The sequence below is a fragment of the Neocloeon triangulifer genome, unplaced genomic scaffold (genome assembly GCF_031216515.1).
Source record: "Neocloeon triangulifer isolate White Clay Creek 2 clone unplaced genomic scaffold, ASM3121651v1 ptg000014l, whole genome shotgun sequence".
Taxonomy (NCBI): domain Eukaryota; kingdom Metazoa; phylum Arthropoda; class Insecta; order Ephemeroptera; family Baetidae; genus Neocloeon; species Neocloeon triangulifer.
The window spans coordinates 3,403,263-3,429,201 of record NW_026775556.1 but is presented as its reverse complement, the minus strand read 5'-3'; the positions used below and the strand labels follow the sequence as shown (position 1 = coordinate 3,429,201).

The following is a 25,939-nucleotide window of genomic DNA, read 5'->3' as shown; positions in this document are numbered from 1 at the left end:
GAGCATATGTAATATCTGCCTTAACAAAACGCAAAATAATTATATTCAAAATATAAAAATTATCCTTCAGTCACAAAGTTTATTTGACTTTCATTAAAAATAATGTAATAACAGCAAAAATTTCACCGTCGAAGGCTTAGAAATTAACTTGAGCTCTAAAGTGATGCTGTAGCTTATTTGCTTTAACTCCAATTTTCATATTGAGCTTGGCCTGCGCTCTCCTCATGAACTGAATATCCTTGGTTTTCCTAAAATTAATAGAATGAAATTAGAACAAATGCATTAAATTTCATTAATTAAGATACTTCGCAATCGCTTCTCTAGACGATTCCATGTAACCTATGGCTCTGTAGTTGGCCAAATACTTCTTCGCTGGTTTCACAAGCGCCAAGGGTCCATGGGGATTTAAACTTTGCCTGCACGAAAATTAATTGATTTCATTAAATTCAATTCTACATAGCACAATAGGAACCTGTAATATTTGAAAAGTGATCTATGTCCAATAGTGGCTCCTGAGGGCAACGTCAACTGGAAGTCAGCGCCATCCAACTCAGGTAAATCCACCTCCATGTCTTCTTCGCCCTCCGGTCTGTCAGGGTAGCTGGTTGTGTAGTCGTAAAAGTCGATGAACTCGGCTAGGGCCTCTCCCTCGTGCTTGACCTTACAGTGACCCTTGTCCCGCATGTGCTGCTGCGTGGCCTCCAAGGACCAGAAGGCCTTGTTGTTGTTACTGCACCACAGACACATGAAGCCTTCCTTGACCTTTGACCCCAGGTACTCCATCAGACCCCGAAGGTCGGAGACAAACTCAAAGTCGGGAACAAAGAAGGAATGTGCTTCGGACATGTGCTTCAGGTTCTTGTAAATGGTCGAGCTGTGGTGTTCGCAGAAGAGACAGTCTTTGACTTCAATCTCCAGGTCTTCCCATTCGTCCGAGTCCACCTCTTCGACGTCCTCAACTTCCTCCTTGGCCGATTGCTTCAGGGGCGCCAAAGACTCTTCGGACTGAGTGGCGACGTATTGGTACTCGGCCTCCTTGTGCTTCTTGCTCTGAAGGTGGTTGTCGAAGGCGTTCTGGCTGCCGAAGGTCTTTCTACACGGTTCGCAATAGAGTGACACATCCTCTTGTTTGCTCTCGGCGGTCTCCCTGTGCTGCAGGACGCGCCGCTGGAAGTCTTCGGCCGTCACGGGTGGCAGCTCGGCGATCTTCCTCTTCAGATTGTACCGATGCCAGTCGGTTTTGTAGTGCAGACGCTGGATTTCTGAGTCTTGAAAGGTCACTCGGCAAGAAATACACGTAAAGGCGGCCGCCATGCTTGATGATGTGATTTTTTTAATTTTATATTTCCGCTGCTGCAAGCAACAAGAGCTGCAAGATTGGCTGCAACTGCTGCAAGCATGGCAAGCAAAAGACACGCCCACATTTTGAAGCCACACGTTGTGACGTCACGAGAGCGTTCATTGGAGCAGCGGGACGAGGTGATTTTTTTGCCTAAGATTGGCGGAAATTTTATGAATCTGCTATTTTTTGTATTTTATACTATTATTTACAATAGCGATAGTACATAATAATAAAAGAATCATCCAAATATTTAAGGTCGAATTTTATTCTAAATATTCTATGTATTCAAAATGCACCACCAAACAATTTTAAATTAATGATGTAAAAATATAATATAAAAACTGTGCGTGATACAAATTTTTTCTTTCTTATATTTTCATAAAATTATCTGATCATATTAATTATTTTAAGATTATCTGTTTATTGGCTGTCGTTGTTTTGTTTCTTAATTATTTTCACATTCTTGTTGCTTTTCACAAACAGCGTAAGTGCTGTAGGAACAGGCGTAGTCCCAAAGAACAGAGCTGCGAACAAAGACACATGTTTCCTGTCCGTCCTTAAAGTCATTTGGGTCGCCGCTCGTGAAGAGATGCCATTTGATTTTTACTCCGTCGTGCCAGAAAAATTCACCTGCCTTGCGATTCATATCAGTGCCGGAAGTGTGGTACCAATCTTGATTAATTAAAATTTGCATTGAATATAATAAATCATTGTAACGCTGGCGGCACACTGACCTGCGTGAGGCGCCGCTTCAGACACAATTTGTATGTCATCCATAGTGTTCAAAATTGCCAGTTTCAATCCTTGACAGCCACAATATTTATTAGCTTCGTCCCAGGTAAATTTCTGCGAAATATAATTTGTTAAGATGAAAAAATAAATCATTTGAGTTTTTATACCTTTTCAGTGAAGAGATACGATTTGCCATTTTCAAGCGTCTTTGTTAAATTTTGTGTAGGCCCTAATTGGAAAGTTTTTTTTTTAAATTATATTATAATTTCAAAGTTTTTATTTGGAAATAATTGTTTCGGTTTTTCTCTCTAAAAACTTTCCTAAATATGTTACCTTGAGATATTTGTGTACCGGATTTAAATTGGTCCACCTTTATAGAAAAATTAAGAGTATTGAAATCAAGACAAATTTTTTTTATCAAATTTTACCTTTTTTGTAAGATATTCTATTTTATCCAATAAAGCTGCATGTCGCTGGTCTTGCTTTCCTCTGGAAAGCTAAAAATATTTTATTTGAAAATAGTTTATGTAAATGCTAAAATTTTTGCTTCAATTTTTTTTACCTCTATTTCTGTATATAAATCAGCCGTTATATTAGACTTTATATTCTCCAATTCAGAGCGAATCAGCTCGCTGTTAGATTTGAGCAAACGCACATGTTCCAAAATTTCGTTTCCTCTAGTTAACATCAACTGCATCATGTTCTTATAAAAAATGTAAAAAATCAATTTGAAACATGGACGTAAAAAAATAAGAAAACCTCGCAATTTCCAGATCCCATCTCAGCAGGTGCTGACCACGAACCCTGCTCTTTATTGGGTGCTCTCTGAGTTGTCCAGGTTTCTGTCATTGCTGACCACTTTTCAGGAACTCCAGCAATATTTGGTCTTATTATATTTAATTTGATGCATTTTGTTTCTGCTATAAAATCTTAATTACTTATGGGCTGAAGACCAGCCAGCATTGTTTGGTGCAGGGCGCTGCTGTTCGCATTTTATATCCGACGGCAAACTTTTCCGAAAATCTTCCAGCAGCGCCGAGAGCTTTTCACTCGTTTGCAATTCAACGACGGCGCCTGCAAACCTTCTACTAATGTGCGCCAGCTCATTTAACCTTTTCATAGAAATAAAAAAAATTGAAAAATTAATAAAAAAAATACATAATAGTTTCAGTATATTAACCTCGCACTTAACAAGTGCTCCGTGATTTGGCAGACATCAGTATCAAAATCAGGATGATATTCCTGCAATTATATGTACAACTTTATACATTCGACTGTTGAAAAATTAGATTTTACCAATGGCCCGACGTCAGCACCAACAAAGCAGAACTTGATAACAGCTATAAGCAAAATTTCACCCAGCTCGACCATTCCAGTCTTCATCATCTTAGCGACTGATGCTTTGCGTGGATACGAGATATACTCATATAAAAAAAAATGTTAACCAATAGTCATAAATAATGAAGGCATGCTGTTTGCCTTGGGACTGTCATGAGTGGCTAAAGAAGTTTTGCTAGCCTTTTGACAACTTTTTTTTTTAATAATTCAAAGGAGTTTTTTTATTGGAAGAAAGATGCAGATTTGGTGTTTGTGGAATTTGGTACCTTTATTGAATTAAAATGGTTACATAGAGGACACTATAGTTAACCAACCAATGATACATCGTACAATTTCTAGAGTAATGAATATTCGTGTGTCGATTTGCACATCTTGCAGTGATTAGTTTAAGTGGCTTCAAGACACATGCACACATTTCTCATATATTTTTTATTTCATTTTTTTTTTATTACATTTCCATATTTTCTTCATTTATCGTAATAAAATGCGTCGTTTAAAAATGGTTACAAATGAGTGGCCAAATCTCTACAACTCCAACCACACTTATAAAAAAAATGAAACGACGAAAAGTCAGCTAATTTTTGTCACGGAATCTTCAACTATTCAAGTGTTTATGTGCAATAATTGCGATCGGTTGATAATTAATTGTAAGTATTACTTTTACACCCCTATTTAAATTCCCGTCGCGGCATTTCGAATGAATGCTTTGTCTGCACATTGATTTATTTTTCTTGAACCTGTCCAGTGAGGAATTAATGCGAACAATTTACTTTCCATTCTTCTGACCTGTTATGATGGTCAAAAATTTATTCTTTTCTATTTGACAGGGCAAATTGCACATTAATGATAAAAAATTCAAACGTTATAATAGGTCACCAAATCAAAATTGGAAAATGCTAGTTCCAAAGACAGACATTTCATTATTTATAATTGTCTGTCGATTCATTTCCGATTGCGACTAAATTACAAGAAGTACATCGGCCAACGCTGCAAAAGAAAAAAACTACAGTACGTAATTAAAACCCGATTGGAAAAATTACAAGAAACAGTCGCAGTGGAAAAATAAACAGCTTGATTGCGTTTTGGCCGAGTTTGCATATTAAAAGGTGCCAGGTCTCATAAAAAAATATGACAGAGACGCAGGCTATGTTGATCATAATGGTATAAGTTTGACCTTATCAGTAAAACAAAAGACAATTCTTCCATTTGTTAAAAAAATTGAAATAATATTTAATTTATCAGCCGCACTATCTATGCCGCAAATACTTCAGCCTACGTCAACTTTCCTCCGATAAAAAAATCTAGATGAAAATCCCCAGGCGCAATTGATTAAAATCATTGAACACCGAAACTAAGTGATATTTACACAAGATGTCACTTGAATGTTGTGATTATTAGTAAGTGAGGGTCCAGAGGTGTCTTTTACCCTCCTGAAATCCAAACTTACCAACTACGAACAGACACTCGCCTCCTTAGCCGCCGGCTGCTCACTGGCCTGCTGCGAACATATGTTAGTGAAAATTTCAGAGCAAGTTACTGTTTGCCGCGGGGAGTCAGAGCTTAATGATTTTTTTTAAACATTCCGTCCCATCGACAGCATCACACCTGCTCTGCATGGCCAGTAACGCTTGCCAAGGCGGCTGCTTCCATGCTCGAGTCCAGGGGACGTCCATTCAAATCCTGCGACTCCTGTACCAGGGACAAGTTGGACGAGTCGTCTAAGATGGAATTGGAGTCGTCGCCTCCGCGTAAAACCATTAGTTCGCCGTTGCCCTGAGGGTGTGACAAAGGGTCAGTTTTGTGCAACCAAGCAAAAGGTTCAGGTTAAAAAAGGAAGTTACCTGGGAAAGGCTTAAACCGCTTGAAACAACTCTTGCTATAATTTCTCTATATTTTTATGTACATGCAAAGCATCTCACTATTGCACCGAGATAAAATTAGCGGGAATGAACCATCCACCAACCTTCTTAATTTGACCTTTCACCAAACCATGATTTATTAATGCGCTGCAGCCCATGCAACTCACATTTCCGTTTCCAGTACGATTGTTTGTGATCGGACCGTCGATGCTGCCCTCGGACTTTCTTCGTTTCGCTGGGCTCGGACTCGATGCAGCATTGGCATTGTCGGTGCTGCCATTGAGGTGAGAATTCACCAAACTCGTGCTTGACTGAACAAAGAGAGCCAAATTTGAGAAAGGTTCCCCTGACGCAATTTTTAATTCATTTAGGCCACAAAATGAAATAAACAAAGGTAAAAAAAATCAGCACACAGGAGGAGACGAAAAATAGAATTTCATGTATTTCATTGAGAATATTTAACATTATATCAGTCAACAGGGACGTTAATGAAATACTATTGGCCTTAACAAGAGACTAGTAATATTCTTGACTATCTTTCGATAAGACTATCTTCGTATACCTTTCGTTCTCGCTTCAAAGCGCCAGTCACTGAGACAGGCAAATACTGGTTGAGTTGTTTCCTATGTAAAAACATCTTAAGCACATATGCATAAGGATTTAAATTTAGACTTTACCTCTTTACGTATTTAGCATCTATCTTTACACCATCCTTTCCCATTTTCTGAGCTTGCCTATCAACCATGTCAGTGAATGCTTTAATATCAACAGTCAAGTCTATGTTTAGGTTTTCGGTCTTCGCAAACTCTAAGCCAATGAACCACATGTTGCAGAATTTTTCCCTATGAAAACTGCAATAAGTATATTTCAAACATGATTATTTTTGCTCAGCAACTTACGGAACTGTATCTTCGGGTGGTGAGTAGCTTTTTGGGTTGATGTGAGCAATGGTGATGAATTTGTTTCGCTCCAGATTGCCTATCAAATGCCTAATTTTTGACTCAATCAAGCCGGTGTATTCTAGCAAATCCTCTGCACTATTCGCAGAGGCAAGCAGAACAATGAAGTGCCTAAAATTTAAAATTCCGCATAAATTTCCATGGCGTCACGCTGCAGGATTTCTTACTTGTATTTGAGGAAGAATTTTGGAGGCTCAAAGAGCGCATCCCAGGTGGACTTTCCCTGCATTATGTCGTCGGTGATTTGCAAACCCTTTTTGAACTCTTCTTGCATGATGGTCCTCGTGGAGAGAGACACGTTGAATGTCGAATTTTGTTGTGGGTACGCAGGAGTGATGATGGGCATTTGGTGGAAGCGGTCAGCCACATTGACTCTAGGATCCCAAACAGGGAACCCAAGGTTGACAGAGTCGGGTTGCTTGAGGAGAACGGGCTGCGGCCACTTCCATTGTGAGAATACAAGGAAAAATTTGCTGACGAGAGTGGCCGGTGCTGCGTTGGGATAGAGTTGGCAAGTTCGAGCCACCAACATGGCCCACGAAACACCACCTAGAAATCCTAAAGCGTTGCTGTAAATACCATGTCCTGGAAAAAGAAATCAAGAAGTTAAAAAGAATGTTCATTTATTTGATAAAAAGATTTAAATATATAACACTATTATTGTCTCACTTTTTGCCCACAGTTTTATAGCGCGAAGGGTCAACCTGAAGGAATCTTTGTCAGGGACCAGTCTAAGGATTTCATCTGTGACTCGACAGCCGTTAAGGCTTCTCACGCATTTTTGATCCAAATTCCGCAGCAAAGTGTCGGCGTGCAAATCCTGGAAAGAACCAATTAAATTACTCAAACTTGAAACATTAACTTCACATACCATGTCGTCGGGGATTTCCCTGAGAGCCAGCCGAGCAAACAGCATGTCTATTTCAACTCCATCAAATTCCATCTTGATCACAGGTACGAAGGCATCCTCAACCGCCTAAAATGTTTTAATTTGAAGGATATAATACGAGTTGGAGTGATTTTTTACTCTGAGATCGGAAACTTCGGGCTGGGCCTTGAGTAGTTCAAAGAATGATGAAAAGTAATCTGATCGCTCTACATGACGAGGAGCCACGCAAAGGGCGTCAATATCAGCACCCTTCTGGTGCACCCCGAGCCGATAAGAACCAAATGTGTAAATTTTCCCACCAACCTGTTTGAATACAATTTCAGTCTCAAGGTTTTCAATTTTGAAATAAAATCCTCACTTGTTCTGCAACATTTGGGGGCATGTTCTTCTGTATCGATACATGCTTTATCCATTCTTTGACCAGATTATTGAGCTTGCTCAATATTTGCATTCTGAAAGCAAATCGTGAAATCATAAGAATCTACCAGGTGGTTATTGGCAGTCACAAACCGATGGTCGAGTTCCGCCTCCGTCTCAAACACATCATAGGGCTTGAGGGCTTCCTCCAGTTCCTTGGTTCTCTGGAGGTCGATGGCCTTGGGAAGGGCTTGGCTGATGGCAGAGGTCATGCCAAGAGTCTTCTGCTGGGAGGCAGACTGGCTCTGGGAGTTGCTTGTCGACATTCTGCCAGGAGTGGCAAGGACTTTATCAATCAAAAATTTCTGCAAGCACTCCTTCAAACAATGGATGTACCTGGCAATCTTTGTGGCCGTTGCACTTCATGAACATGTTATTGGCTGCCGGGTTTAGCGAGTCACTTTCTCATCGTTACATACCGTTATTGACATGGTCGGCTCCTGAAAATTTGATTCGTAAATAACGTCTACTTTTTAATAAAAATAAAGGGCGGCGTTAGCAACATTGAAGTTTTGAGTACAACAACATGATGAACAAGAATAGTCCAGAAAAAATATAATCTAGCTGCGTATGCAAAATTTCGCTTTGTTTTGATGGCGTGTTTTCCCAAACAAACTTTCAAGAAGCCTTGAACCGCCAAACTTCAATCCGGATTTTCAGCGCAGTTTCCGAAGGAATTTGCATGAAATCTGCATTACCGCTGAGTGAATCTAGGTTGCTTACCATGTTTGGTGAACGGGGGACCGCAGTTACGGAAATTATTGCCAAAAGTTGCTTAAAATTTTTATAGAATTTCGTAACACCGACTGAAGGAAAACAACTGCCAAAAAGCTAAACGCTAAACATGGCGCTTCAAGACAAGACTTCTTCATGCGTTCATTTTTGGAAGCAAAAATCACATTTTGTGAATTGTTGCAGGGGCGGGGCCAGCCAAGGGCCAGCGGGGCATTACTTGGAGTGTTGTTGATAAAGGAGATAGCTCGCAAATGTTGTACTAACCTAAATATTCTTCTCTTTGGAAATTATTGCAATCAAATTGATTTAATATAAGCAATAAAATTTAATGAAATATTTAAATTAAATAATTATTTTCCGCTGTTTTAAAATTTCCTGTTTTTAATTATTTTCTTAACTCCGTTAATAAACGTCACCACAGGTTTTCTCGCTTTTTGTTGGTTTCACCGGTTTCACCCAACAAGTTTCACCCAAAGAGGTTTCGCCCGTGTTGTTGCCCGTGCCCGCCCGTGCCCAACCCAGCCCGCACCAAAGCACACCATTGCCAACTTGATGCAATCAATTTTAAATTAACATTAACCACTTTCTAAAAAGTAATGAACGTTACAAGAGAAAAAAATATAATTGATTTATTAAATCAATTAAGATTTATAATAAATAAAAATCGGGAACTTCTTTTTATTCCTATACATTTAAGAAAATAAGATCAAAAATATTTACGTTGGCAACCTTTTCGCGGTCCACGACTCTTGACGACTCCACGATAAAAAAATAGAAGAGTCCTCAATCGCATGGCTTTGAAAAGTTTTCTTGCATGCCAAGGCCAGGACTTTTAGTTGCTGTTAACGCTGCGCTGTGGGGGCTGCGCAATCGTTATCGTACCACCAGCACCAGCACAATTCACCACGTGGTTGTGGAGGAAGCAATTTGTTTTTATTCCGGTTCATTCGACGATTTTGAGAGTTCTATTTAATTTCTGGCTCTTGTTGGATTTCATTTTCCGTTGAAATGGCGAAATTGTGTTTAAGTAAGCCTCTAATACTGCAAGAACGAACTATATTCATGTTTCCTTTTTTTATTTCAGAGAAAGCAAGCAAACGGATCCAAGCTAGCAAAAGGTACAAGATTGAGAAAAGGGTCAAAGAACACAACAAGAAATTGAAAAAGGAAGCCAAAAAGAGGGACAATAAAGGTTTTTATTAAAGTCTGCAATTTTCATTAATGGAAGATTAATTTTTCAATTGTAGTCAACAGAAAACCAGTGCAGATTCCCAATATTTGCCCATTCAAGGAAAAAATTATCGCTGAGGTTGAGGCGCTGAAGGCGCTCCAAGAAAAGGAAAAGGAAGCTAAAAGAGAGCAAATGAGGGAAGAGAGAAGTAAGCAAAAGGAAATTTTGGCCAAGGGTGGACTCGAGGGTTTGGTGAACAGCGCTGAACAAAGAAACAGCAAACACGAAACGGAAACCAACGAGCACACAGACTTCCCCGGAATCTTTACAGACACGTCGGTCAAAGCTTTCTACAAAGAGTTCAAGAAAGTTTTGAACAACGCAGATGTCATTTTGGAAGTTCTTGATGCTCGAGATCCTTTGGGCACCCGATGCCCAACTGTGGAGAAAGAAGTTGTCGAAGGCGCCGGCAAGAAATTGGTCATTGTCTTAAACAAAGCTGGTAATTTTTATATTCAGAATGAAATAAGAATTAATTTATATGATGATAAATTTAAGATTTGGTTCCGAGAGAAATTCTGAACCAGTGGTTGAAATATCTTCGACGCAGCTTCCCAACTGTACCTTTTAAGGCAAGTACTCAGCAGCAAGGTCAGAAACTGAGCACTGGTGGAGGAAGGAAGAGGAAAATGGTGTCCACACTAACGCAAGCCGAAATGGAAGGTTCGCCCTGTGTTGGTGCTGAACTCTTGATGAGCCTTCTTGCTAATTACTGCAGGAATAAAGACATCAAGACAGCCATTACTGTAGGCATCGTTGGTCAGTTTTTACGATTTCCAAAATTTGCATATTTAGACCATTATTCACTAGGTTTGCCTAATGTGGGAAAAAGCAGCATAATCAACAGCCTCAAAAGGGCAAAGGCTTGCAACGTTGGAGCTCTTCCAGGAATTACGAAGTAGGTTTTATTTTTAGATGATATGAATGTGAATTAAATTAAATTATTAAGGACCATGCAACAAGTTCAGCTGGACTCAAGGGTCAAGCTGTTGGACAGTCCTGGAATTGTCTTTGCAACCGGAGACATGTCTGATGCTTCGATTGCCTTAAAAAATGCTCTTCGTCTGGATAATCTGCAGGACTTCTTCAAACCTGCCGAAGCAATTCTGCAGAGGGCTAACAAGGACCAAGTACAACTTGTTAATCAAAATCGTTAAAGTTCAAATATTTATGTCAAACATATTTTAGCTGAAATCTATTTACAACATTGACGACGACTTCACTTCTGCGGACCATTTCTTAGCCCTGATGGCTAAGGCAATGGGTCGGTACAAAAAGGGAGGCGTTCCCGACGCACGGGCAGCTGCCAGGACACTCATCCATGATTGGAATACGTAAATAATTAATTATTCTTTAAATTTGAAAAATACCAAAGTTTGATATTTAGGGGTAAAATCAAATACTACGTCCTTCCTCCCGAAGAAACCGATGAAGACGTACACATAAGGTTCGTAACAAAAATGAATTAAATTTTTTTTTTTATTGAAATGAGAATTTCAGCTCTGCAATTGTGAAAGAACTGGCCGAAGAGTTTGACATCAATCAGATTGCCAGTGTTGAGAAAACAACCATGAACAATTTGGGCAAACTTGCTCCTGACAGTGCCATGCCTGTTACGTCGGATGGTCCTGTCACTGCAGTTTTTCCCGACCTATCGAAGATCGCTACGGAAACGGAGGTGCAAATGGCCGAAGTTGATGAAGAGGAGGATGAAGATTTTGAGGACATGGAGGAAAATGATGAGCCAAAGGAACTTGTAAAGAAAAACACAATTTAGATTCATAATAACACTAATTCAAAAATTATATAGATTGCTAAGAGAGTGAGAGTCGTGGCGACTAAAAAAAGGAGGAAGGGCAAGGCCGGTGCAAAGGGCGAAAAGGCTGACCCTACAATGGAATTGGAGGGAAACCTGAAGGTCGGGAAACTGAAGAAGATGCAGTTTAAGAAGGCCAAAAAGGATAAGAAGAGACAAGCGCGATTGTCCAACAAGATGGAGTGAACTTATTTAAATGTGAGAAACCTCCTATCAATAAAAATTTATCAAATATATTAATTTTATAACACAGTTATTTTAATAGGTTATATCTACGATCTATTTACAACATTATTAGATTTTAAATGCGCAGCTAATTTTTAATATAAAGCAGGCTGGTGAAGCCTTGCCTCTCGGTCCTTGTTGCTGACATGCTCCTTCAACCTGTTCATGATTTCATTGTCAAACTCGGCAGGTGTTGGCTTCACACCTAGAAAAAAATTATTTGCATGCTGCAAATATTTTGCATTAAAGTTATATTACCAGAGGCCCAGTAGAAAATATCCCAATCGTTTGATGGTAAGTTAATTAGACGATCGTAATCCTGCAAAGTTTTTTCGTCCATCTGTTCCAAGTATTTTGCTGCGAATGTGCTCAGAAGAAGGCCGTTCTCAGACATGCCCCTTTTCCTGGACTGGTATAGGAGTCTGTTGGGTTTGAAATAATTCAAAATTTTCAATATTTATAAAAGCGGAATTTAATATACCGTGCTTTCTTCATCTTGATAGGTTCGTCAATTTTTTCTTGATAAGGAGGAATGAAGGGTTCTCTGATGTCGTCTGGTTCCTTCATATCAGTGAGTCTGGGAGTCGTTGAAACAATAGTTCTAATGGGAGCTCGATACTGTAAAGAGTCAAAATTACAATTTCTTTTTCATGTACACAATGTGTTCTTGTCTAGGATTAAAGAATAATAGAAAATTTTAAACTAATAAAAATTAAAAAGTTATGTATTCGATGTTGATACACACATAAGGCCTTGTTTTAAATATGTATAATTTTTAGCTTCTGTTAAAAATTAAATATATATTTTGTTGTTATAAACTTTATTTAATATGTAACACAATCATTATAATTATGCATTTTTTATTTTTATAAATTACATACAAAAAGAAGTGTTACGTAAGGCAAAGGTTTTTTGATGTTCCTATAGAGAATGCAGTTTCGGATTGAAAGATAAATGTGCAAGTTTGAAACTTAAAATTTTCTTTACTTGGAACAAGTCGTTTACGCCTCTAATTTCCAAATATTACCTGCAATTTAGCGAAATTCCTCGCTGCTGTTAGCAAAATCCTGCCATTGAGCGCCATTTTTCAATATTTATTTTTTTCAATCTTCGGTGACGCCCCTTTTAGATCGTCGTCTGTTTTCGACCTCACCGCATGGCGTGTCACTCGGCATCCTCGGCATTTTTCAAAAATTACTAAAAATTAACCTTTTTCAGCACACAAGTCAGTCAAAATGAGCGTCCCTGTAGTCTTTATTGACATATCTCTCGAGGAGCAGGTAAATTTCCACAACTTCCCCCCTTAGATGAGGAAAGCAAGGACTCCTGCAAAAACTACCTGGCCTTATGTTTACACGTCTCGTCCAAATTTTTGAAAGATTTATTCAATTTTTCCTTTTTCAATTTTAGGCGCAAGAGCTTCGTTCTTACATGAAGACTCTGGGTGCGGAAATATCTGAAGAAAAATCTCCGAAGGGCATCGAAGACGATTTGCATAAGATCATTGGCGTTTGCGACTCGTGTTTTAAAGACACTTCCGAGTCGGATGTGGAAAAAACACTGAACAGCATCGTTTCTATTCTAATTCAGCTTCCCAATGACCGGTCTGAAAATCTCATCTTGGCATTTTGCGAAAAACTGACTAAAGCTGCAACTACTGGAAAGTTGAGCGCCATCACATTGAGAGCGTATAATTTCAATTTCAATTTTGCACATGAAAACTACTTTAATAATTAATAGGCTGTGGCTATTGTTCCAATCTCTGGAAGAGAGTAGTCCTATGCGCTATCACGTCTACTGTCATGTGATCCAAGCTGCCAAACAGCCAGAGCATATAAAATCTGTATTCCACAATGTTGATCAGCTGAAAACTCAATTTGGAACTTGTGTTCCCAATAACGATCAAATGCAGAAGCTCCTTCGACTCCTGCACGATGTTCTTCTTAAGTGCAACCAGAGGTATAGAGTACTTATATAATCAAAATTTTAATATTATATGTTAAATTTCTTGAATTTCGATTGTAGTGAACAAGCTGCAAAAGTAATGGTGGAGCTTTTGGGCACTTACACATCTGAAAACGCATCTCAAGCCAGAGAAGATGCTCAGAGGTGCATCTTGGCTGCATTGGCCGATCCAAGCACCTTCCTTTTGGATCCGCTTCTTGCTCTGAAGCCTGTGAGATTTCTCGAAGGACAACTGATTCATGATTTGCTCTCAATATTTGTGTCAGAAAAACTACCTAGCTATCTGAAGTTCTATCAAGACCACAAAGAATTTGTCCAGTCACAAGGTGCACAGAAAAAGAAAATATTTTTTCACTCTTTAAAAAGTAATACCAGGATCTTGACAATTCCTCGCTTTATTATTTTGGGCTAGGAAATGTAAATCTTGGAAAATTAAAAGCGGTTCGTACTGGCTCGTATTTATGTTTTAGATACGTGGCCATAAGAATTGCGACATTTTAAATTTATTTTTTGTCTTTTTATATATTATATTCTTTGAGATAAATTTATATAATTATTTTTATTTTAGGGCTGAATCATGAGCAAAACATGAAGAAAATGCGGCTACTGACCTTCATGCAGTTGGCTGAGAGCAGCAGCGAAATGAGCTTCAGCAAAATCCAGCAGGAGCTGCAGCTGGAGGATGGACAAGTTGAATCATTTGTAATTGAAGGTATTTCGGTATCATTTTTCTCCGGCAATCTAGTTAATGTATTTTTTTTTCAGTACTGAAAACAAAGTTGGTGCGAGCTCGTATGGACCAGTCGGCCAAGAAAGTTTACGTGTCCAGCACAATGCACAGGACGTTTGGAAGACAGCAGTGGCAACAGCTGAATGATTTACTGCTTTCATGGAAGTCGAACCTCCACATGATCCAGGACAACATGAAGCAAGTGGTAGTTGCTCAGGCTGAGCAGTAAGCGATTTCCAATATGTATTTAAGATTCTTGATTTAATAAAGCCTGGTTATGTTGTAAGTTCTTGGAAATGTTATGTTTTTAATCTAAGGCACCTACCAATGATTCTTAAAGTATAGGGCATTTTCTTTTAAATTGAAATATAATTTTTTATTTAAAAAAAATGATACCACTTTATTTCATGCCAATTACAGTATGAAAATTATACTGGGGCGTCATAAGAGAATATCAAATTGGGGGCCTACAAATTGATGGCTGAGGAACTTTGAAACAAGTTGGAAAACTTATTTTTAACTTGAAAAATTGCTTATCTAATTAGTAACTCTGGTTTGATGTTAAAAATTTTGGAGACACTTTGTGCAAACACCCAAAAACAACAACTGCAAATTATGCAGAAAATAACAAAAAATAGTTTCTGTACTCCTCTAAAGAAAATGCAGATTTCCACGATTAATGGCAAAATAACTCAGCTGCTGTCTAAAATGTAATATTACTTGTTTGAGCATATCACACCCCGCAAGTTGGAAAACCAGACATAAGAAATGATTATGTGTGTATCTTATTGGAGCAGCAAAAATTACAATAGCACGTTGAAGCGGCATTTTTTGTGAATTACACAAGGTGACTATCTGTCTGAGCTAATACTATGCAGTAGGGAGATTATAATCACAGTTGGGTACTGAAGCGAGGTCTGGGGAGGTCGCCGAACACGTTGTGCTCCCCATGCACACTCTTGGCCAGAGCTTTGATCGAGGCCGCAATGTCCTGCGGGTCTTGAGGCAAGTCCTTTAAAACCAAAATTATAATTAAATTGAAAAATAAATTAAAAAATAAAAACTCACTCTGGGATTCTCTTCATCATCATAGTTATTTTGGCCAGCAATGTGCTGCTGATAGATCGGAACGGTGACCGGCAACGACCGGGCCAAGTTGCCGGCGGCCACGGTGTGAATACGTTGCCTCGGGATGTGTATGCCTTCGTCATGGCTTCCAGATTCTGAAACAAATTAGATATGAGACTTCATGTCAAGCAAACTAAAAAAGTTTTGAGTTGTGTGCAAAGTAACAGAATTCTTGGTAATTATATTAAGAAGCCGCAGATTGAAGCAAAGTACAGCTATAAGAATACCCTAAGCAACAGCAGTTATGTTGTTTGTGTACACATTTACTGTAATGACAGAATCATAGTTAGAGTCAACTACAAACATTGAACAGCACAGAGAATTGCATATGTTTAAGTTTATGTAAAAAGCAAGGCAACGAAGCTGTGCTGGAGATAGTAAATGTGCACCATGATAAAATGCCAACTACCTAGTAAGATACCTCTTAACAATCGTACGACTGTAAAATACAAAAGCAGCATTTTAAAATGAGTGAGCAATGGGACGACACAATTTACAGAAATGTATATTTTTGAAAGCAAATAGCAAACTTACCATCAGTGTCATCAGTCTCATCCTCCGAATGCAGAGGCTCTTGCGACGGCTCGTCCATTCCTTCCAAGTCAAAAAGGCCTTCGGTGTCCAAAGAATTTTGCACTCCAACTCGCGAGCTGCGCATTCCAGGAAGAACGCCAAACTTGGCATCACCCATTCCAGCAGGCACCTTATTCAACAAACAAATATTATTTATAATGATATAAAAATCGTCTTCAATTTCTCAGTATGAAAATATATTATTTTAAAAGATTTAATTCAACTAAGAACTGTTACTAAAATGTTAAATCACCATAGACGGAATAGATTTCCTAGGTTTGTTCTGGAGATTTCCTTTTGAGAGAGCTGCAGGTTTGAAAGAGGAGAGCATCGAGTTTTCCAGCTTGACCGATCCGGCCGCCTTTTGTGGCTTCTGGGGTGGCTTGGTGGCCGCCAACGCCTCCTCTTCCTTCTGCAGTGCAGGACAAGCTTTGAGAATCTTGGCCAGCACCAGCTGATCCTCGTGGGCCGTTTTGCGGAAGATTTCGAGCTCTGCATACTGCTGCTCTGAGAAGAGACGGATTTTCTCTTCGACGAGGGCAGTCTGCTGCCTCATCGCCTCATTAAGCTTCTGTTGCAGAGCCATTAGGCCAGCTTGAAGAGGGCCAATAGGGTGGAGGGCTATAAGAGAAAAAATTTTAGTATTGAAAAATTCTAACTTTTAGAAGAAGTTTTTCTTCCAAGGTTTAAAAGTAAGATGGATGTAATCAAAGGTAACTTAAAAAGTGAAATTTGCAAGCTAGAGTAATTTTAAAGCTGTTTGTATGACTTAATCTATTAATTATAAAATTGTAAAACCTGAATTTTTAGTTTCTATTTTGTGTTTTCAAATATTTAATTCTTGCCACCCAACGATAATACTTCTTTAAATTTTTTTATCTTTAAAGGAAGATTAAAATTTTTATTTAATCCAAGTCAAACCTGTAACTTTGGGTATGGTGGTCGAAGGCTCTGGAGAGACAAGGTCTCCGTCTCTGTTGACGACTATTCTAAAGACTGGAGAAAAGGCATCGTTGTTCCTAAGCGAGTCGATTTGCTGCGGGTCTGAAAGCAGTTCTGCGTTTACAATGACACAGTTGCCGCGCCTCTCCTTGTGGATGGCGTGCGTGTGTGTCTCGCAGTTCAGGCACTGATGCACCAACCACTCGCCGGTGTGTCTGATATACACCAGGGTAGCCTGTTCCTTGTTGATCTCACCCAACTCCACTGTTCCAATGGACTGAAATCAATAATAAAAAATACACCGATCAAAAGAAGAAGAAAAAACTCTGGTTTTGCAATTGATTGAAATACGGAAAACATTCGACACCAAAATCTAATGCAAATATTAGTAGATAAGTAACGCCCTTGGGAATATTCATTATTTGCTCAAAAGAACAAACGAGAATTAATTAATAATCCTTGGGAATAACAAATATTTGTCTTTCTTGTGAGTCATTGATTTTTTAATCTGATAAATTCTTGAAAAACTGATTACTTATAATGGAAAAGAGGAACGGAAGGGTTTCATACGAAAAACAACAAAACATTGTTTGGGTGTGATTAAGGATCGAGGGCAGACCGTCTTCTTTATCGGAGGACACGCATGGTGTTTTCGCAGCCAGGTGCTAAAAGCCTACTTGTGTACTCTCACGCACACCCATGGCTCGAGTGCTTGACTAGTATTATATTATTATTGAAGCCGTCCGACAGACTGGCAGACGACCTTTCAACCAACCCAACAAAAATTATCACACACTCATTTGCATGCATAAAAATGTCGTTTGAATCAATTTTTGACAATTATTTTTTAATGTAACATTTTGAATGGAGAATTATAATACTTTCTGCAAAAAATTTAAGGTGGACGAACTTGAACAGCAAAACCTGTTTTCCGCGACCGCTTTCTTTCGGGTTTTAAACCTTGGCATTAAATTTACCGTCTGGCAGCTTCTTGAGGGGACAAATAAATTTCCTTGATGGTTGCAGTAATAGACGCATTTAAAATAAGACTTTCTTTGAACGTCAAATAACATTTATGCAATTGTTAGGCACTTTCTATTTTGCAGAAAGAGTTATGGATTTTTTTTGTTTCTATTTTAATTTTCTGAAAAATTATGACATAAGAAACTAAAAAAAATTAATGTTAATAATCCGTAATTGATTTGTAGCACTTTTCTCTTACTGCACCAGCACACATGTAAACAATTTTTATGTCAATATGATTCATAACAGAGTAATTACCACATAAAAAAACCACAGAGAAAAATGCTATTAATGTAAAAATCAATTGAAGTAAAAAAAGAGATCTTATCACTTATAGCATTTTTTTGGCAAAGTAAAATTTCTATTTCATTTTGTGTGAATTTATATAATTTTTGTATGTGGTTTCATAAATTTTTTTATCTATGATTCTAAAATTTTTTTTTAAGATTACACGAGGTTGGCAAAATCGAATTCAAGTTAATTTGATTGTTTACGAGGGACTAAATGAATTGAAGTATAATATTGATTCAAAGACCAAAAAGTCCCAAATTAGGACTATCCAAAAAATTGCAACTTTTAAAATTAGCTTCTGAAGTTTGGACTTGACAATCAATCATTGCAAAATGTTGTTAAATTTGCAAGTGATACGGAGTGCATTTTGTGCCAGTTGATTAAAACGATGAATCACTAACACCAAGGTATGAATATATCAATTATACAAAGTGGTGTTATGACGATGAAAATCCTCGGCAAAAACAACAGAAAGCTTGATTTCTGCGGCTTCCCTTTTCTTTGTTTGTGCCGAGACGCAAAAAATTGCAGTCGTAGTAACAAATTAACTCAATTAATAAAAAAAATAAGAAATTTCGCAGTGGGAATAAAATCGATAAATCAGTTCCGCAGGGCAGTGCGGACTAAATTCCCTGATTTGCAAATCAATCCCTTTTGACGAATATCAAAATAAATATGTAGTGACGACCGTGCCTTCATTCTGAGTGCAAGCAAAGGGCAAATTAATATCAATAAAATTAAACAATGAACTCACGCATTTGAAAAAGGGGTCCTGCCTCTCGACGTCGGTGATGCCGAGCAGCGCCAAGTCGGCGGCGCCAATTTCGGCGCCCTCGATGGCGATGGACACGTTGAGACACTTGCACGTGAGCAGCATGATCGCACCTGTCGAGACAAGTCCAATATCAGTAGGAAGTGGTCAATGTCAAGAGCCCGTCGGAATTCGGGCTGTCTCGAGTCTGCGACCCTGACTCCTGCCGAGGCCGACAGTGGCGCCCGGCGGCGCCTCACAGTCAACGCGAACTGGCGCCGAATCGGCGTCGACCGCTTACCTGGATGATTAGGCGCCTCCGGAACTCGCAATCGGGCGAATATTTACCTTAATTAATGTATGAAGGCGCCGACGATTCCCCTTCTGGTGCACCGTGGGTATTTTTTTTTCGCTCGTCCCGCACGCTGATTGGCTGCCGCTGTGTTATTTTATCGTGCAACACCGCGGGCGGACTGACGTGCCATCTCCCTGCGAACAATGCCAACTACAAGCTCACCAAAGGCCAAGGACGGCGAATTTGAAAATCGGCACAAGAGTCACGCAAGCTAAATAAATATGTAATGCGGCTGACACGATAGTTAGCTCTACCGTCAGTGAATTATGTCAATTATGTATCATGTTCTGGAGTTACAAACTAAAGCAGGTATACAAGGTCGATTCATTGAAAAAAATCGCGGAAAAAATTTATTATTATTATTTTATTTTGTGATAATAGCTGAAATTTCCGGAAATAGGAATTTTTTTATGATGCTGAATCGAAAAGATCCGTAATATCTGCAAGAATTTAAAAACCCTTGGTTAATTTTCATAACACTAAATAAAGTTTTCAAAAATTTTACTGAACCAAATTATAAAAAAATTTATTTGTTTTAATTTTAAACACTATTTGCATTATTTGATTAATTTTATTACGGATTTCATGAAAATTTAAAATAAGAAAAGTCAAAAGCACAATAAAAAATTATTATTCATTATGAATCTTTTAGTTTTTCGCATTAGTGATTGTTTTATTTAAATTTTCATCCCATTCTAAGAACAGTTTTAGTATCAGTGAATTTCATCAAAGAAATTCCATTTTAACTTATAATTGGGTATTTCTTGTAAAATGAGCTGAATTTAATGCAAATTAAAATTTAACAATATTTAATTCTAATTAATTTGTTTATATAAAAATAATAATATCCTATAAGAACTTTTTTTATATAACTATATTTTTATTACATTTATGAGCAAATTTCGAATTGCAAATCATTTTTTTGTACTTTGAAAGGAGGAGTTTTCTGGAAGTAATTTACAATAAATTGGAAAGAGATAAACAAGAGCCTGGAGATAATCCTTATCATTGTTATTTCGCACGTTTTCGTTCCGCAAACATAAGGATGCGGGCGTTTAAGTGAATTGCGTTTCGCAAAGTGCGTCTTTGGTCATTGTGCAGCGAGCGTGTGCGTGGGCGCGTCAAGGGATGAAAAACGAGCACAATGATTGCCGAGCGCCGAGCCCTCCTATTTATGGGCACCTGCATGCGACCGATCATTCATCCTCCACGCACTTCTGTTTGCCCACACACGTGTATAATGCGAGGTAGCAATGAGAAGAGGCAGAGGGGCATCTATAATGGAGAGTTACATTTAAATTTGCAGACAGCCTACTTTGTTATATATTACATCTTTTGTTATTCATGGCAAAAGACACACGGTCTATTTTAGGATGGCCAACTATTTTCAGCTGAAAGGGTCTGTACAGGTCTGTAATCCTTTCGTTCATTAATTTTGATCACCTCTAATAGGGGCAATTAGTGCTTAATTGTAATAATAAATAATTTTTTTTCGTGCACTCTCCATAAAGCAAATAATATAATGAGAGAAATTCGTTCACTGAAGTTCCTAAAGTTTTTAATTCGTTCTTTAGTTTGGCAAGTTTGGTAATGAAATAGCAAAAAACTTTTTGTTTCAGTGAGAACAAAGTTTCAATATTGTCAAACCGTGGAATGACCTGCCACTCGCAGTGAAGGACAGTGCTGCGGCACAGTTTCAATCACTCTGCAAGGCGTATAGCATGTGGGGAAATTTTAGTGTGTGCTAATGTTCGCCCTTTTTTGGATATCTTAGGCAGCTGGAATTTTGTACATTATTTTAGGTCTTACTAAAAGCGGTAATTTATTTAAAGAAAGCATAATTTAACAAAATTAAACAAAAGCAAATAAAATTTAAAAGGAACCAAAAGTAAGTAGTTACATCATTTTATTTGGTTGGTGTGGATTAATTCTCTTGTTACATTTGCTCTGATATCAAATATTATTTGGAACTGCAATAAATTTAAATTAAACACACGCAAAGCTGCGCGAAACGAAAATATTTCATTGTAAAACCAGCACAGCATAGCCAATTGAATTTGTTTTATTAAGAGCAAAAATATGTCATTTGAAAATCAACATTTTCCTAATCCACGTTCAAACCCATAGCTTGAATGTACGTGAGTGTGAGTGCCTCTTTAAAGCGTGGAAAGGCGCTTGAGAGAGGTACGAAATTCTCACTATATAGGCTGTGATGGATCTTGTCTCTCAACATTCGCACATAATCCGCTTTTAATTACATTCGACTTATACAATAAACATCTTCGGCTGTTTGCTTTGGCGAAATTCAGTCTTTGTAGGGGTCCGTGCGTCGGCTCTACGGTTAACCCACCCGCAACACAGAACAATGCAACCGGGACAGTGAGCGCCAGTGGGCACCGTTAAATTGCTCGGCCCGCCAGCTGTTTGCCCAAGTTCCGAAAAAGCAGCTCACAAAAAGGAGCAAAAACGCCAATTAAATTTATTCTCATTATTTCTCAAAGGAGAAACTTGCGCGCAACGGCGCTTCAATTGCGAAAGAAATTTTCACCGCACGCACAGAGTTGGTCCAGCGTGCGGTTTCACCCCCTGGAATTTTAATTAATTTAGCAGATAACTCTGGCCGTGCGCGTCTCGCGGCACCGCCTGCAAAAGTTGGCTTTTTAGTTGAGTTCTCAGCATGGCCGTGCACCTTTTGAAATAAATGACTTAAGTTTGCTATTCTTTTAAATGAGAGAATAATATGCGAGAATCCAGTTTGAAAGTAATTCTCACCAAAAGAATAAAAACGATGAAAACATTCATGCTTTCAAAGTTTAACCAGCGCCCTTGGCATAACGGACAAGAGTATAGAACTTGACCTTAACCTCTCACAAAGACTTCCGCCTTGTTTTATGGACTTTCTAGATAAGAATTTGTTAAGAATAGTTTATTTAATTTTATATTTTAAACAAATTGAACAAATTACAAGCAAATAAATAAATGAATAAAATTGACACAAAAATAGAATTTTGATTTAATAAATTCCATCATCATGATATTTTTGTTAAAATTTAGTGAAAGATTTAAATCATTTTTAAATTAACGTTTCCTTCTAAATTGATAAGTTTGTTTTGAAATCAACATAATATAATGCGATTTATACCTTTCAGTATTTCCCTTAAAAGGGTGTAAATTTTGCCAGCAAAAGAACTGAAATTCTAATATTTGGAATTCATTACTTTCAGTTAGTCAGAAAAGTTCTCATAATTTTATTACAAATTACAAATTTCTAATTTTTATTTTTTAAGCTTTAACTCACATTGATGCAAAATATAGATTATGTAAAAAAAAGTGCAAATAAACCTGAAACAAATTAAGTATAGCATTTAAGTTCCAGCAGACTAGCAATATTGTATAATCAACTTTGGCAATGGGCTACATAATAAGCACATGCGACCATCTAAACAGTCATTTACCATTTTTACACCACACTGGACACTAAACTGAAAGATAATATTTTTATAATTTGCACTTGAGGTATAATTATATCTATAAATTTTCTGTGCAATTTAACTTGCGTTTATATCTTGGAACTCTACAGAAAATCATAAACTATTTAGTTCAGGAATGATTTGCAGTTTAAAAAAAAATAATAAACAGAATGAAATAAGTAATTGCGAGATATTGCCAGAGTCTGTTTTGCCACAGCAAAAGTGCTCGCCTTGGCTGCTACGTCATACATTATTTATTGTTATTGCCGGCACTCCGACAATAACTTCGTACAGTATCCAGAGTAAGCTGGTTATTTTTGCCATCCTCGACACACGGGCAGGCATTAGTAGTAGTGCATCTCTCTTTGGTGCAGTGTTTACAATAATGTGGCACATTAAAAGAGTGTCTGGTGCCATTGTGCGTGTTAAGAGAAGGGGTACGTATACGTATATTTGCACTCGTGTAATGCACGTGAGGCAATTACAGTGTAAATGGACGTCCGAGTGGCGTCGCGAGTCAAACATGTTTTGCTTTCAATTTGCTTCTCCTTCTGAGCAAAACAAGACACACGTGACCGCAGGACGAATGAAGGTGGAAGTAGAAAAAACAAAAATGAATAAGTAGCGTGTGCACCTGTCAACTGCGGTGGGAGGCACGCCAAAAGATAAATACTCATCAACTTATTATTATTGCTTGTGTTTGAGGTGGCGCCGGAGATTTCGCAAACTTGCGCTGTAATTATTTTGCACTTCAAGATTGTAATTTATGAGGAATTTTGATATTTATGCTCCAATTAACAGCGTCTACACTGTCTACAGTTAATATTTGCACAAACATTCCACCACTGCAGGTTCAAATGCATGTTGTAGTCGATGCATGCTTTTAAAACTTTTTAAGAAGGTTTTTAAAATTAACTTTTTATATCAAATATACTTTTAGGCATCATCAGATTTAAAAGATTTAAAAATAACAAAAGATTTTTTCTTTCTCACCGTTAAAATTTTTAACAATCTGCTAATAAAGGAATCAACATACTTTTTTTTATCTACAAATCAAATTTCAATATATTAATATATGAACGAGCTTGGCACATGCATTTCTAGTTTGTATTTTATTGTCTTTCACGGTTTAATTTAATTATTACCCTTGCTCTGGCCTATGCAATAGCATCGCACATTGATAAAGCCGTTGTTTTCAATAAATATTTTTAAGAGATAAATTTGTTTCCTCAAGGTTTGCAAAGGTTGAGGTCGACTTATGGTTAACGATAACTGACTTCACATAAAAAAAGAAGAAAAAGATATCCTGCTGATCAAATCAGTTTCTGACTCTTACAGATCTTATTAAAGGACAGATTTGTTTGGATTTAAGTAAAAAAGTACAGTATTTATTTAATGAGTAAATATTTAATTATTTGTAAAGTTGAAATATTGAAAATATATTTATTTTTCATTATAATAGTCTCTCTCTCTCTCTCTCTCTCTCTCTCTCTCTCTCTCTCTCTCTCTCTCTCTCTCTCTCTCTCTCTCTCTCTCTCTCTCTCTCTCTCCACGGTAGATTACTCTGACGGAGCACTTTAATATATTGTACATTGCACTTGAGGAATTTCATGTTAGAAAACCAAAACCTAATAATAGATGATGTTCAAGATGATCAAATACCTGCTTATATTTAATGATAGTTACTATCGCAGTTTAGTTAATTTTGTGTCTTACCATTTTTCAATGATTTAGCACACTTTTATGTTTGCATAAAATATACTAAAAATAAACTAAATATTAAATAAAATATACGTATGTTTTAAAAATTATGTAAATTATAATGGTAAAATAAATTTTGAATTTTATTTTATTTAAATATTTATATTGCATTTAATTTTGATTCTATTTTATAAAGATAAATTTATCTTAAAATTTTTACATTTAAGCTAGCAAAATGAAGCTGCAGATGCAAATTATAATAATAAAATTTGAAGCTATATTATGATTTTGCATTTTTATTAATGCAGTTAAATATGTATACCACTATCTATAAACAAAGTTATTGCTCTTGTGTTAAAATGACAATTATTTAACAAACTCATTTATCAAAATATAACGTAGAAAATTGATCAGCAAAATCGATTTTATGGTGGAGGAGGTGCTACGTCTTTGGTGATTAAACTTTATCAGCCGCCTTTTCGCATCATTAATTTATCGAAATTCAATTATTTGCTCGTCGCGCTTCACCGAAACTTGACGAAATTCATAAATAGCAGCTGCCGGAGTGGGTGCACCCCATACCGAATTATCGACGCTTATCTCCCGCAAGGCGACTGCGTGTCGTCTGAGCAAATTAAATAATCCGACACGAGGAGAACGAAATTCCAAAAAGTCCCACGGCACTGGGACAAAAAGAAAATTTGTGAAACGTACCTCTGGTGACTCCCGACGTGCCGACGTCCCGCTCGCTAATAATTGAGCAAGCAGTCTTTTCTGTTCAAGAGGGTCGCTTTGGTCGTGACATCTCTCGCGGCTGAGCTAAAAGAAAACGCGCGCGGCAATAATATTGGCGCAGTGCCTACCCGACCTTGATTAGCATGGCGCCGTGTGCAGCGTCACAAACTCGTTACTCTTTTTGTTCCGAATTCTCACCGCGACTCCTCGACGCAGCATCGCTCTTTCCGGGGGCCGGCCGGCTTTTATCTTGCGCTCGGACACGCAGACATTACTGGCCGCACTGACGCACGCAGACGGTGCTCTCTTATCTAGTCTGTCTTATCGCACCACCCAGAGCAAAAGGTCACACAGAAGAAAATAAATTTATATAATCTGTGTCCCTTTCAGACAAGCCGACAAAAGAAATGCTTTATTTTAGACTTGGACGCAGGACTATTCTAGAATTACATAATGAAAAGTGATGCATTTGTTCGTTTTGGAAGCAAAGAAAAGATTAAAAATTAAAATTTCCAAGATCATTTTCTTATTTAATTACTTAAAAAGCAATCTGTTTTTTTTACTGTTGATTATTTAAATAAATAATTTCATAATAGATTTTCAGAGGCTGTTCCTTTTTCACCTGTTTTAAAATATAAACTCGACCTCAACTTTAAACAAAGAAACTCATAATATCATAAAATAATTCACCAAAAACAGTTTCTCATTTATCATCTTAATTTAAAAATTTAC

General features: G+C 37.6%; 7 protein-coding genes across 9 annotated transcripts; 2 read left to right on the top strand and 5 right to left on the bottom strand.

Moving 5' to 3' along the window:
* Positions 1-53: 53 nt before the first annotated feature.
* Positions 54-1,403, bottom strand: LOC132200020 (cytoplasmic 60S subunit biogenesis factor ZNF622). Its single transcript, XM_059625178.1, has 3 exons — positions 473-1,403; positions 306-416; positions 54-248 (listed from the first exon to the last, which is right to left on the bottom strand). Exons 1-3 carry the CDS (start codon positions 1,312-1,314, stop codon positions 137-139), a joined length of 1,065 nt encoding a protein of 354 aa, XP_059481161.1. The 5' UTR covers positions 1,315-1,403; the 3' UTR covers positions 54-136.
* Positions 1,404-1,593: 190 nt separating this feature from the next.
* Positions 1,594-3,485, bottom strand: LOC132200509 (C-type lectin domain family 4 member G-like). Of its 2 annotated transcripts, none has more exons than XM_059626014.1 (10): positions 3,371-3,485; positions 3,255-3,316; positions 3,013-3,186; positions 2,834-2,960; positions 2,637-2,777; positions 2,503-2,571; positions 2,408-2,444; positions 2,242-2,303; positions 2,077-2,188; positions 1,594-2,014 (listed from the first exon to the last, which is right to left on the bottom strand). In XM_059626014.1, exons 1-10 carry the CDS (start codon positions 3,458-3,460, stop codon positions 1,788-1,790), a joined length of 1,101 nt encoding a protein of 366 aa, XP_059481997.1. In that variant the 5' UTR covers positions 3,461-3,485; the 3' UTR covers positions 1,594-1,787. The 2 variants fall into 2 exon arrangements, with proteins under 2 accessions (XP_059481997.1, XP_059481998.1); XM_059626015.1 differs by having other exon boundaries at positions 2,637-2,765.
* A 169-nt stretch (positions 3,486-3,654) lies between these two features.
* Positions 3,655-8,420, bottom strand: LOC132200738 (poly(A) polymerase type 3). The gene is made up of 14 exons (XM_059626413.1): positions 8,260-8,420; positions 7,873-7,976; positions 7,630-7,803; positions 7,478-7,571; positions 7,258-7,422; positions 7,102-7,206; positions 6,900-7,050; positions 6,398-6,815; positions 6,171-6,341; positions 5,949-6,113; positions 5,834-5,894; positions 5,439-5,582; positions 5,018-5,185; positions 3,655-4,910 (listed from the first exon to the last, which is right to left on the bottom strand). Exons 3-14 carry the CDS (start codon positions 7,800-7,802, stop codon positions 4,863-4,865), a joined length of 1,863 nt encoding a protein of 620 aa, XP_059482396.1. The 5' UTR covers position 7,803; positions 7,873-7,976; positions 8,260-8,420; the 3' UTR covers positions 3,655-4,862.
* Positions 8,421-9,136: 716 nt separating this feature from the next.
* Positions 9,137-11,566, top strand: LOC132200705 (guanine nucleotide-binding protein-like 3 homolog). The gene is made up of 10 exons (XM_059626374.1): positions 9,137-9,298; positions 9,356-9,463; positions 9,519-9,944; positions 10,001-10,261; positions 10,313-10,400; positions 10,452-10,632; positions 10,691-10,836; positions 10,890-10,949; positions 11,003-11,258; positions 11,313-11,566. Exons 1-10 carry the CDS (start codon positions 9,280-9,282, stop codon positions 11,502-11,504), a joined length of 1,737 nt encoding a protein of 578 aa, XP_059482357.1. The 5' UTR covers positions 9,137-9,279; the 3' UTR covers positions 11,505-11,566.
* Positions 11,555-12,683, bottom strand: LOC132200707 (succinate dehydrogenase assembly factor 2, mitochondrial-like). The gene is made up of 4 exons (XM_059626376.1): positions 12,571-12,683; positions 12,025-12,161; positions 11,802-11,965; positions 11,555-11,748 (listed from the first exon to the last, which is right to left on the bottom strand). Exons 1-4 carry the CDS (start codon positions 12,625-12,627, stop codon positions 11,639-11,641), a joined length of 468 nt encoding a protein of 155 aa, XP_059482359.1. The 5' UTR covers positions 12,628-12,683; the 3' UTR covers positions 11,555-11,638.
* LOC132200706 (eukaryotic translation initiation factor 3 subunit M) lies at positions 12,666-14,535 on the top strand. Its single transcript, XM_059626375.1, has 6 exons — positions 12,666-12,823; positions 12,954-13,231; positions 13,284-13,502; positions 13,569-13,834; positions 14,077-14,220; positions 14,274-14,535. Exons 1-6 carry the CDS (start codon positions 12,779-12,781, stop codon positions 14,465-14,467), a joined length of 1,146 nt encoding a protein of 381 aa, XP_059482358.1. The 5' UTR covers positions 12,666-12,778; the 3' UTR covers positions 14,468-14,535.
* A 224-nt stretch (positions 14,536-14,759) lies between these two features.
* LOC132200627 (uncharacterized) lies at positions 14,760-25,457 on the bottom strand. Of its 2 annotated transcripts, none has more exons than XM_059626245.1 (8): positions 25,187-25,457; positions 19,248-19,435; positions 18,950-19,080; positions 16,861-17,158; positions 16,193-16,560; positions 15,901-16,069; positions 15,307-15,461; positions 14,760-15,250 (listed from the first exon to the last, which is right to left on the bottom strand). In XM_059626245.1, exons 3-8 carry the CDS (start codon positions 19,070-19,072, stop codon positions 15,131-15,133), a joined length of 1,233 nt encoding a protein of 410 aa, XP_059482228.1. In that variant the 5' UTR covers positions 19,073-19,080; positions 19,248-19,435; positions 25,187-25,457; the 3' UTR covers positions 14,760-15,130. The 2 variants fall into 2 exon arrangements, with proteins under 2 accessions (XP_059482228.1, XP_059482227.1); XM_059626244.1 differs by having other exon boundaries at positions 19,295-19,435; positions 25,187-25,456.
* Positions 25,458-25,939: the final 482 nt, after the last annotated feature.